The 13,047-nt window shown below is 45.8% G+C and overlaps 1 protein-coding gene across 1 annotated transcript; it reads right to left on the reverse strand.

The window, feature by feature from the left end:
- Window positions 1–11,230: 11,230 nt before the first annotated feature.
- Window positions 11,231–12,001, reverse strand: LOC119297203 (non-specific lipid-transfer protein-like). The gene is made up of 2 exons (XM_037575080.1): window positions 11,591–12,001; window positions 11,231–11,488 (listed from the first exon to the last, which is right to left on the reverse strand). The coding sequence occupies exons 1-2, from the start codon at window positions 11,932–11,934 to the stop codon at window positions 11,482–11,484; spliced, it is 351 nt and encodes a 116-aa protein (XP_037430977.1). The 5' UTR covers window positions 11,935–12,001; the 3' UTR covers window positions 11,231–11,481.
- Window positions 12,002–13,047: the final 1,046 nt, after the last annotated feature.

Raw genomic sequence — 13,047 nt, forward strand, 5'->3', positions numbered from 1 at the left:
AAGACCCAATCCTAAGCCTAGCACAAGATCGTGTAGTTCGTATGTTAAAGCTTTTCTAATGTCAAGTATCATTTCCTTAGACCATGAAATTGTGCAACTCCCGGATACCGTAGGAGTGCTTTGGGTGTGCCAAACGTCACAACGTAACTGGGTGGCTATAAAGGTTCACTACAAGTATCTCCGAAAGTGTTTGCTGGGTTGGCACGAATCGAGACTGGGATTCGTCACTCCGTGTAACGGAGAGGTATCTCTGGGCCCACTCGGTAGGACATCATCATAATGTGCACAATGTGACCAAGGAGTTGATCACGGGATGATGTGTTACGGAACGAGTAAAGAGACTTGCCGGTAACGAGATTGAACAAGGTATCGAGATACCGACGATCGAATCTCGGGCAAGTATCGTACCGATAGACAAAGGGAATTGTATACAGGGTTGATTGAATCCTTGACATCGTGGATCATCCGATGAGATCATCGTGGAGCATGTGGGAGCCAACATGGGTATCCAGATCCCATTGTTGGTTATTGACCGGAGAGTTGTCTCGGCCATGTCTGCATGACTCCCGAACCCATAGGGTCTACACACTTAAGGTTCGATGACGCTAGGGTTATAGGGAAAGTATGTACGTGGTTACCGAATGTTGTTCGGAGTCCCGGATGAGATCCCGGATGTCACGGGGAGTTCCGGAATGGTCCGGAGGTAAAGATTGATATATAGGAAGTATGGTTTTGGCCACCGGAAGTTTTCCGGGCATCACCGGTAGTGTACCGGGACCACCGGAGGGGTCCAGGGGTCCACCAGGTGGGGCTACCAGCCCCGGAGGCCTACATGGGCCAATAGTGGGAAGGGACCAGCCCCTAGGTGGGCTGGGGCGCCTCCCACCAAGGCCCAAAGCACAAGGGAGAGTGGGAGGGGGCAAACCCTAGGTCCAGATGGGCCTTAAGGCCCACCCTAGGTGCGCCCCCCTCTCTCCCCCCTTGGTCGCAACCCTAGATGGGTTTTGGGGCTGCCGCCACCCCTAGGGAGGGAACCCTAGATGGGGGCGCAACCCCTCCCCTTCCCCTATATATACTTGAGGTATTAGGGGCTGCAACACACGCGAGATCATCTCCCTCTTGGCGCAACCCTACCTCTCTCCCTCCTCGTCTCTCGTAGTGCTTGGCGAAGCCCTGCTGGAGTTCCGCGCTCCTCCACCACCACCACGCCGTCGTGCTGCTGCTGGATGGAGTCTTCCCCAACCTCTCCTTCTCCCCTTGCTGGATCAAGGCCGCGATCTGAATCGCTATGAGTACGACTCCTTCATCCGCGTTCTTGCAACGCTTCCGCTTAGCGATCTACAAGGGTATGTAGATGCACTCCCCTTCCCTTCGTTGCTAGATTACTCCATAGATTGATCTTGGTGATGCGTAGAAAATTTTAAATTTCTGCTACGATCCCCAACATACCTTCGATCAAATCAAGGAGAAGGCATATTTTTTGTGCGAGAGCTAATCAAATATTTGGATTATCTCATTCCAAGAGAAAGAGGCTCTGATAACTCCTGGGGACGTTAGCGCAATATTTTGTAGCAAACTCTTCTTCTTGTTCAACCAAAGAAGGCAAATATTTTGTGTTTTAGAAAAGGGCATATTTCCCCCGCAAAAAAGAGCTATGCATGATTCAACGGAGTATTTAATATTCCTCACTTGATACTTCATGATATTTTACGGACATGCGCTGCAAAATCACCCTGTAGTGCTCGATGGACGCACTTCACTCTGAATTTCCATAACATGTGCTCTCAAATTAATCACCAGTGCATATAACATATGCACATTTATCTCCCATAGGGATGCAGAGCCGCTCCATAGTCAAATTGGTCAAATTGGTCAGGTTAGTTGTAGCATCTTTTTAGCCCCTGCTTTATAGCAAGCTTGAATCGCTAATTTCCATCCAGATTAACGAAACATATGGTCTCCGATTAACCAATTCAAAGAGGTTTATATATATATGATACTACGATCCTAGAGCACACAAGTAATTTACTATTAGTTGTTAAACGACACATATGGAGATCCTACGTGATAACCTTCGGCCCTCAGGATGTCAACCGAACCTAGATAGATAGAGATAGTTTGTTCAAATATTCTGCTGTTATCTCTCTATTCTATCCCTTGTTCTCCAAGATGTACTCGATCCCATTTGTATGTTAACCCAGGGAGTTGCGCCCCTGGCTATTTAACACGAAGCCGTCGCCCAGAGCTAGGGCACGACGTTCTCTCACATGGTATACAGAGCCTAACTCTTCCCATCTAGTTTTCCCCCCTCCTCCCGCAACCCTTGCCATGGCCTCCTCCAGCACCACCTCCTCTGCCCTCTCTGGTCAGATCACCGAGCTGCTGACCCGCACAAACTACATCCTGTGGCGTACCCAGATTACGCCGCAACTAAGAGGGGCAGGCTTCTTCGGCTATGTCGATGGTAGCATGGTGGAGCCGGCCAAGATCGTCGTCAGCAAGGACAAGGATGGGAAGGAGGAGACCATCCCGAATCCACTCCATCCCATCTGGGTTCGAGAAGATCAGCAGGTACTCAGATATCTTCTGAACAATCTCTCCAAAGAAGTCTTGGTGCAGGTGACCTCGATCGCTCATGCACACAAGCTCTGGATGGCATTGGCGAGCATGTTCTCGTCAAGCTCGCCGTCCCGCGTCAACAACATCCGTGCAGCCCTCACCAACGCGCAGAAAGGAACGCAGTCGGTGGCCTCCTTCTTCGCGCATATGCGTGGCCTCGCCGACGAGCTTGCTGCTGCTGGCAAGCCATTGCAGGATGCTGAGTTGATCTCTTACATCCTCAATGCATGCGCTTGACATGGAGTATCAGCCATTGGTGTCTGCTCTTGATGCATGCACCATACCGGTCACCCTCGATGAGTTGTTCGCTCAGATGCGCAACTTTGATCAGCGGATGGCCCTCTTCCAAGGAGCTGCAGGAGGCAGCTTCAAGTCTTCTGCTAACGCCGCCACTCGCGGCCGTGGCGGGAGCTCACGTCATTGCGGGCCGCCCCGGAACAGCAAGGGCAAGGGCACCGGTGGCGGCAACAGCAGCGGCTTCAACAACGCAAGCGGCAGCGGCCGGCCTTCCTACACCAACACTAGAGGCCGGCGCAACAACAGCTCCAACGACAAGTCGCGTCCGGACACGGTCAGGTGCCAAAACTGCGGAAAGCCGGGCCACTCAATAAAGGATTGCTGGTACCGCTATGAGGAAGATGAAGATGACTCATCTCAAGATGAGAAGGTGGCCGGAGCAGCTAATGGCTCCTATGGCGTTGACACCAACTGGTATGTCGACAGCGGCGCCACAAACCACATCACCGGCGAGCTAGAGAAAGTGACCATGCGTGAAAAGTACCGTGGCAAGGACCACATCCACACTGCTAGTGGAGAAGGTATGAGAATTAGCCATATTGGTCACTCAATTATCAAAACCCCTCACAGAAAAATTCACCTTAAAAGAATTTTGCATGTCCCTAGTGCTTCAAAAAATCTTCTTTCTGTTCACCGCATTACAATTGACAATCATGTCTTTCTTGAATTTCACCATTTCTTCTTTTTGATCAAGGATCAGGCAACGAAGAAGGTGCTATATCGAGGTAGATGTGTTCGTGGACTCTATCCCTTGATTCCGGAGATTAGAAGATTGAATAAACAAGTGTTTAGTGCCACCAAAGTGTCTTCAACACGGTGGCACGATCGTTTAGGACATGCATCTTTGTCTTTAGTAGAGCGATTGCTTAGGAAAAATAAGCTCCCATATGTTGGAGAGCGTGATGTTGAAACAGTTTGTGATTCATGCCAAAAGGCAAAAAGTCATCAGTTACCCTATCCAGTTTCTACAAGTATTTCTTATCTTTTCTGATGTTTGGGGTCCTGCCCCCTCTTCTGTTGGTAGACATACATACTATGTGAGTTTCATTGACAATTATAGCAAGTTCTCTTGGATCTATCTTCTTAAGAAAAGATCCGATGTGTTCCAAGTTTTTCTCAACTTTCAAGCTTTAGTTGAATGCCAATTTGATAGTAAAATTCTTGCCCTCCAATCTGATTGGGGAGGGGAATACGAGAAACTAAACTCTTTCTTCCAAAAACTTGGAATCTCTCATCATGTGTCTTGTCCGCACGCTCACCAACAAAACAGGTCTGCCGAACGCAAGCACACACACATTGTAGAGGTTGGCCTAGCTCTTTTAGTTGGCGCCTCCATGCCCCTCAAGTTCTGGGATGAGGCGTTTCTCACTGCCGTTCATATCATCAACATGCTCCCTAGTCGTGTCATTAACAATGAAACTCCTATGGAAAGACTCCTTCACACCAAACCCAACTACACCTCTCTTCGTGTGTTTGGGTGTGCTTGCTGGCCCAATCTTCGTCCATACAACAATCGCAAAATAATGTTCCGCTCTAAGCAATGCGTGTTCCTTGGCTATAGTGCCAAGCATAAAGGTGTTAAGTGCCTCGATGTTCCTACGTGCCGAGTATATCTCTCTCGTGACGTAGTCTTTGATGAAACAAAGTTCCCGTTTTCCAACCTTCATCCCAACGCCGGTGCACTACTTCGTCAAGAAATTCTTCTCCTCCCATCTAGCCTTACCGGTCTTGATCAAGGGGGAGATAATTGTGTTGATCAATCACTGACTAACTCTCATAACCATGCATTTGAGCTTTGTGATGATGCAGATGAAAAGGGTGCAGAAATCACCCCAAACGGTGATGAAATCAGCCCACATTTTATGTGTCCAGGGCTGGGGCACAGATCCTCATCGGGATTGGAACTGCAGTAGCCCAGCAGCGAATCTGCCTCGGGATCGATGCAGCAGCAGGGTAGCAGCCCACGGGAACTCGTGGCGCCTACCAGGCGCGCCTCCAGCGACCCAGCGCCTGGCACGTGGCGCCCCTCCACTGGCTCGGGCACGCCCTCCGGCGCCCATCAATCTGGTGCAGACACGCGGGGTCGCTGGCCCGTAGATGGGCCCCGCCACTACATCCGACGGCAACCAACCGGTGCCGCACCCAACAGACAGGAGGCAGGCGCGGAGCCCAGCTGATCCGTCTGGCGGCACGCGATCCGGCGCGGATTCGCGGAGGCCCATGCCATCATTGCGCCATGATGGGTCGCCAGTGGACCCGCAGCCAGGCGCGGGATCTTCTGCACCGGCTGTATCGCAGCTGCTGTAGACCATCGCCACAGAAAATCCCGTGGATTCCTTCCCTGGTACAACAGGGGCACTGGAAGGATCTGCGTCGGGATCTACCGGTGCAGCGGCTGGATCTTCTGCGTCGGACAATACTACAACAGCACCTGTTCCTCCGCGTACACATCTATAGAAAGCGGTAACAAAACCTGTCAATTATAAGAAAATAACAAAGTTTGGCCTAGCATGTTCAATAGGTGAACCAAGTACTCTTGAGGAGGCACTTAGTGATGCACGGTGGGAAAAGGCCATGGAAGAAGAATGCATGGCACTTCGGAAAAATAAAACATGGCATCTCGTTCCCCCATAGCAAGGTAAAAATTAATTGATTGCAAGTGGGTCTTCAGAATCAAGAGAAAGTCTAATGGAACTATATATCGCTACAAGGCCAGACTAGTTGCAAAAGGTTTTAAGCAACGATGTGGTATAGATTACGAGGACACATTTAGTCCTGTTGTGAAAGCTGCAACCATTCGTCTTGTACTGTCCATTGCTGTGTCCAGGGGATGGAGTCTTCGACAGCTAGATGTACAGAACGCGTTCCTTCATGGTGTTCTGGAAGAGGAAGTCTACATGAAACAACCTCTTGGGTTTGTAAGTAAAAGCAATCCATTTCATGTGTGTAAACTTGACAAAGCTTTATATGGACTAAAGCAGGCTCCTCGAGCATGGCACTCACGACTCAGTCAGAAGTTGCAGACACTCGGTTTCATTCCTTCTAAGTTTGACACATCTTTGTTTATCTATAATAAGTCAAATACATCCATATTTGTTCTTATTTATGTTGATGATATTATTGTCACAAGTTCATCTGATGAGGCAGTGACAGGACTGTTGAAGGATCTGAGTGCTGAGTTTGCTCTTAAAGATTTGGGAGACTTGCATTTCTTTCTAGGGATTGAAGTCAAGAAACATGAAAACAATCTTCATCTCTCTCAGGAAAAATATGCCAATGATCTAGTAAGAAGAGTTGGGTTGCAAGGGTGTAAGTCCTCACCAACTCCATTGTCTAGTACAGAGAAATTATCCCTTGCAGAAGGAGAACCATTGAGTCAAGAGGACAGTACCAGATATAGGAGTTTAGTAGGAGCACTTCAATATTTAACGTTGACAGGACCTGATATTTCCTTTGCTGTGAACAAAGTATGTCAGTTTCTTCATGCTCCCACCAAAACTCATTGGACTGCTGCAAAGCGCATTAGTGCTTTTTCTGACTCTGACTGGGCTGGATGTCTAGATGACAGACGCTCCACTGGTGGTTTTGCAGTGTTTTTGGTCCAAACTTGATATCATGGTGTGCAAAGAAACAAGCCACTGTATCAAGGTCCAGTACAGAAGCTGAGTACAAGGCACTAGCAAATGCTACATCTGAGATTATTTGGGTTCAGTTCATGTTGAGGGAGCTTGGTGTGCAATGCACTAAAGCCCCATGCTTATGGTGTGATAACCTTGGTGCTATCTATTTATCTGATAATCCAATGTTTCATGCCAGGACAAAACACATTGAGATAGATTTTCATTTTGTCAAAGAAAGAGTTGCTAGCAGGAAATTGGAAATTCGTTTTGTGCATTCACGTGATCAGATTGTAGATGGATTTACAAAGGCATTGCCCACGAGGAATCTTGAGGAGTTCAAGCGTAATCTTAACTTGACAAAGTTGTGATTAAGGGAGGGTGTTAAACGACACATATGGAGATCCTACGTGATAACCTTCGGCCCTCAGGATGTCAACCGAACCTAGATAGATAGAGATAGTTTGTTCAAATATTCTGTTGTTATCTCTCTATTCTATCCCTTGTTCTTGAAGATGTACTCGATCCCATCTGTACGCTAACCCAGGGAGTTGCGCCCCTGGCTATTTAACACGAAGCCCTCGCCCAGAGCTAGGGCACGACGTTCTCTCACATTAGTTTCTCTGACCGGACTTAGTTGACGCTTCAAAACGCTTTGCCGGTACCCTCACACTAATATGGACCGTTCATTCTTCCTAATCCATTGGTTGATGTTGATTGATACTTCACTTCTAATGTTTGAGAGTACCACCATTAAGAACAAGGGAGTACCATGATCTAAGGGTCAAAATAGTAATTTGACAATATATCTAATTTCTTAATCCTAAGTTCATGCGCAATTTCTGTGGTGGCAATGCACCGGCTATTCGGCCACCGGCGGGAATGGGTGGGCAGCCACATGCCCCGAGCGCTCAAGCCACAACCTGCATGCCCGTAGGCGGTGAGCCATGGACGGAGCCGACAGAGACGTAGATTATGCAAGAAGCTCGTGTGTAGATCAACATCTTCTTCGTCTGAATTCGTTTGAAGAAATTCCATCACATTCGAATCATCCGAGCGACATGCCTCTTCTGATGATCTGTAATTCAGCCCTAAATTAAATCTTTCAGACAACGACAGTTATGCAATTCAGACGGAATGTGTCGTTGATGAAAACTGCACACTACAACATGTTTTATTCGCCTCAAATTACCGTACATCCTATGGCCATCAACTTTATGTTTTTTGAAGAAACACATAATTGATGGGTTACTCGTCGCACGGCGATGAAAGTGCCTCCAGCGGTGGATGCGCGGCCGCATGCACTTGATTAGGCTGGTGGATTTGGGAACCTATATTAAAGATTGGAAGACAACACTGCAAACCAACGGATGGATTTCATTGGTACTCCCCCACTACTCCCGGGAATACCGGGTACCGTAAAAAAGCTCGCGCTTGAACGGAAGTGCCTATCATTAAAATATGTTTAGATATATCGAGGCTTTACAAATTTATGTTGAAAACTACCATTTTCTCACTAATCCTTGACTAAAACTATCATGTCTGAAAAGAGCCTGATTTGGCCCTTTTAAACCTTTTTCTAGTTGGATCCACACTTAAGCGGGCTAAAAAATCAATCGGGTCCCTAGTTTTCTTTTCAAAAAAGCAATCCAGTCCTGTAGCCGGCCGTGGCTGTGGCCGCCCCTGCTCGTGGCAGCGGCCAAGCCGTGGCTGTAGCCAGCCATGGCCGCCCTTGGCGGAGGCAGCTGTGAGCGGTGGCCGACTCTGAGCTGTGGCTGGTTACCGTGGGCCTTGCCGCACGCTGGCCGACCTCCCATACGGCCTCAGGCGAGCTGCTGGGGGAAGAAAAAGGTGGCGACGGCGAGTGGCCACACCAGGGGTGGCGAGCAGCCGGAGGTAGCAGCAGGTGGCGGCGGCAAGGACGGGCACCAGCATGCGCCCTTTCCCTGTCTGCAGCAGCCAGCGAAGGCCAGCTAACTCGTCGCCCGGCGCACAGCTGCCCGGGTCGCTCCCCACCGAGCTGGCCCGCGTTGAGCACCTGCGCCACCTCTACCTATCCGGGAACGGCCTCAACGGCAACCTCCCCGCCGCGCTGCTGCTCAACGCCACCGAGCTGCACGTGCTCTTGATCGCCAGCAACGACCTCTCCGGCGCGCTCCCGGACGCGTCCTACGCGCGGGTGCTCCAGGAACTCAACCTATCCGACAACGCGCTCGCGGGCTGGCTCCCCACCACGCTCCTCAGGGCGCCCGGGCTCGCCGTGTTGGGCCTCGCCAACAACTACCTCGCCGGCGAGCTCCCCACCATGGGGCATGAAGACAAGGTGTTTGTTGAAATGACTAAGAGAGATATAGGAGGAGCAAGAAGATAGACACTGTGTGGGCCAATTATGTCATAATTGAGTTTAAACGAGTCGAATTGGGCATTTTTCGTAGTTTTTAGTCAAAGATTAGTGAAAAATGATAGTTTTCCGCATAAATTTGTAAAGTGGTAGTTTATAGGCACGGTTTCACCGAATAAGTAATTTTACCGAAGCCAGGTTGTACCAGTGTTGAATCCACACTTCGTTCATTTCGTCAAGATCTGCGTGGTCTTCGTCGGTATAAACTATTAATTGCAGCCCCAACTCTATACACTGGTAATACAAATGTGAGTCCCTTCGCATGCAACAGCTTTTGTCAGGGAAAAGGACATTTACATACATGCTGGTACATATATTATCCTCTCTCTCTCCCTACGCAAGACTTTTATTTAATTTCTTTGGGAAATGTTTTGGATGGTAAATATGCTTTGAATCTAAATTGTGTTTTTGAAAAAAATGATATATTTGAATTCAGGGCGACAAGACCTTTGAAACAAGACCAGTCATGGATATATTTTGAACAATTTGAATTTTATACTTTTCATATTTCAGTTTAGTTGTATTTCACAAACATCAGTTTCACACATTGAATAAACAACTTGACAAACACATTGAAATATGTTTCATGTATTTCATAAATACCAGTTTCATATTTTTTAAATAATCATTTGAACGTATTTGAAATAACCCAATTAACATTTTTTCACACGCCAGAAAAACAATTTCAGAAAAATGATTTCACTCATTTAAAAAATAGCAGTTAAGAAAGAAAATTTCACTCGTTCCAAACATAGATTTCACTAATTTCAAAAAACACATTATACTAATTTCCAAAAGATATATTTCACTCATTTCAGAAAACACATTACACTCACTCAATTGAAATACTATACTATATTTCACTTGTTTAAAAAAATATTTCACTAAATTAAAAATATAGAGCTTAAAACTAATTTCACTCATTTTAGAAAACACATTACGCTCAATTACATAATTAGATTTCACTTAATTTAGAGAAACATATTATACTCACTCAATTGTAATACTATGTTTCACTCGTTTCAATAAACTGATTTCACTCATTCCAAAAGATAGATTTCACTCACTTCACTAGTTTTAGAAAACAAATTACACTCATTTACAGAAGATAGATTTCACCCATTTCAAAAAATATAATTCCACTCATTTCAAAATCAGTATTTCACTAGTTTGAAAAGACACATTTCACTGATTTGGAAAACTGATTCACTCTTTACAACAAAAAAAATCTCTAATACTAATTTCACTTCGTATTTATGAAATATCTTAAAACGTATTTCACTCATCACAAAAATCAGTTTCAAACATTGAAATAGATAGTTTCACAGAGCAATGGATATATTTCATTTTTTTTCAAGTATCTTATTTCTCACATTTCACTTATTTCAGAAAACGCATTACACTCACTCAATTAAAATACTATATTCCACTTGTTTCAAAAAACTGATTACACTAATTATAAAAGATAGATTTCACTCATTTCACTAGTTTCAGAAAAACACATTACAGTCACTAGATTGAAAAAACAATTCCACTAGTTTCAAAGATAGATTTAACTTATTTTTAGAACTGATTGGAAATAATCAGCTTCACATTTTTTAAATAACTAGTTTCACATTTTTAAAATAACTAGTTTCACATATTTTGCACTGAAATATGTTTCATTTACATGAAAAACAAAAAAAAATCCCATTTCAAAAAAATGGTTTCTCTTATTTCAGAAAGCTGATTTCACTTATTTCAGAAAACTGATTTCACTCATTTGCAACGTTGAAATTTAATCATGTTTAAATGCATTCAAGATTGATCTTGTTCTAAAGGTCTTGGTGCTAGGAGTTCAAATATAAAAAATATTTCTAAAATGGGATTGTAGTTCTAAAGATATGATTGAATGAAATTGCTAAAGAGAAAATAAAAGGCAGGATTTAATCTCGCATGCATATGCACCTTTACGTGAACTAGAAGAGAGAATGAATCAGGCATGCATAAAGTACTACTTTATCACTGACATGGACCTGCCATCTGATATGACACAATGTTGAATATGCCATGCTCCTTGGGAATACACTAATATACGTGAGGTGTGGGCCTGGAAATCGCACGAATCGCAAAGTGGATGAACGGCAGATGCTTAGCCGGTACATCCCGTCACCGGTAAAAAGGAGTTTGCGATGGTTTCATGAATTGTGGTAGTTTTTCGTTAAATACTCAGATATATCTGTTTGAGCGTCAACTAATACCGGATGGAAGGAGTATATGACAGGCGAACGTGAGGAAACAGAGATAAGTCACACACTGAACAGAACGAGCTGTATGTATAAAAGTCCATAAACACTGGGAGTGCCCATGGTACAAACTCTTAACTCTCAGGTACACAGATACTGATCTCCTCCAGAGGAGTACCAGCAAGCCAGCAGGAGAGAGTTCTTATTCATATTCAGTATAAACTCGCATAACTAGTGCCCATACTACATAGGGATAGAGGCTGCGCGCTTCAACTCCACGTGGATGGATGAGCTGAGCACCAGCTTGACGGATCGTCGCTCATTACACACTGCAGGTCAATCATGCGTGCAAAGATTTGATTAATGTTAATACCAATAAATTTTACGTGGATGAATGTTCATATATATATGCTTGCATGTGAATTAATCACCTGTTGCAGTTGATGTCGAGACTGATGTGGTATGGGAGGTCGACACCGCACTTGGGGGCGAGGCTGCGGGCGTTGTCCTTGTTGAGATTGTGGATGCGACCAGCGATATCCTTGAGGCAGTAGCAAGCGGCTTGGCGATCGCTCTTGGATTGCGCCTGGTTATGGAGGGTCTGGACGCCGCCGCAGCACTGCCTAGACGGGCCGGGGCCGCCCTGAACGTAGCTCAGGCAGGGTCTCACCAAGCTGTCAACGTGGCCGCAGTCGATGGCCACGGCAGCGCGCGGGACCGCCGCGAGCATCAGCACCAAGGCGACGGCCATGAGCATTACCTGAGCGCGGGCCATGATCACTTCTTGGTCTGTAGCTAACAGTGCACCGTATTAGCTAGTGATGATTGGGTGGAGAGATGAGCAACTCGTGGTGGTGTGGAGAATGTAGTGGAGAATGTAGGGGCTTAAATAGGGGTTCGAGAGAGAGAGATGCGTGGATGGTTTTTTCTTTTTCCCTTCCGAAGGATGGCCCAGGCATGAAGCTGGGCTTTGGAAGCATGCACTACCACTGAAATCATGATGGTGTGTTTAGAGCTGGATGCAATTGTCCCTTGGATCCTCAATTTGCAGAACTAGCTAGATACCCCGCGCAAGGGCAACATCTTTAATTTGTCAAATTATTTTTCCAAGTGAATCTTCGATTCCAATAATTTTGGGAAATGAATTTATAAAACCAGATGGTATATATTAAATATTGGCACTTCCTTCACATATGCAAAATTTTCTAGCAAAGTGATGAACATAAGCGGAAGTATCGGTTAACCAAGTGGGAAGTTTACCCACACACACACACAAAAAAAGCGAAGTGGCAAGTTTTATGTCATCCATGGGACCAAAGGGTCACGGTATTGAGGATCTTCATATTACAAACACATGGTTGCTCAACAAATGTCTTTTCAAGCTTCTTTAATTGAAACTAGTATGGCAAAAAGTACTTCCTAACAAATACCTCGGGTCTAAAACTCTTTCTCTAGACAAGCCTACGGACTTGCCACTTGGAAAGGTTTGATCAGACTGAAAGAGGATCTTTTTGTTAGTAGGGGGTCTTTCGTCATTGGGATTGGAGAAAGTACAAGATTTTGGAAAGACATCTGGTTGGGGGATACACCCCTCTGTGTTGTGAGATGCCGAGTTTCGACGGGCTCTAACTAGGGATAAAATGGACATCATGGCTCCACTGAGACAGTACGTTGATGGGTCAGTATTTTGGACATCAAGTTTGTGCCTGATGTGGTTAAGTGGGCGTATCAAGGGCAGGTTTACAACCTTCAGATTGAGTTTGAGGATGACAGCCTTTTTGCTGAGGCACCTGCTGCCACTGATGTTGATATGCACGAGGATGATGAGGGTGCGGGGGTTAAGGAGACTCCGGCCGCTGATCCTGGACGAGAGATGTCCGAGGGACCG

The sequence above is a fragment of the Triticum dicoccoides genome, chromosome 5A, assembly GCF_002162155.2.
Source record: "Triticum dicoccoides isolate Atlit2015 ecotype Zavitan chromosome 5A, WEW_v2.0, whole genome shotgun sequence".
NCBI lineage: Eukaryota > Viridiplantae > Streptophyta > Magnoliopsida > Poales > Poaceae > Triticum > Triticum dicoccoides.

Coding starts and splice junctions, on each gene's coding strand:
- LOC119297203 (XM_037575080.1), bottom strand. CDS start 11,934: ATGGCCCGCGCTCAGGTAATGCTCATGGCCGTCGCCTTGGTGCTGATG.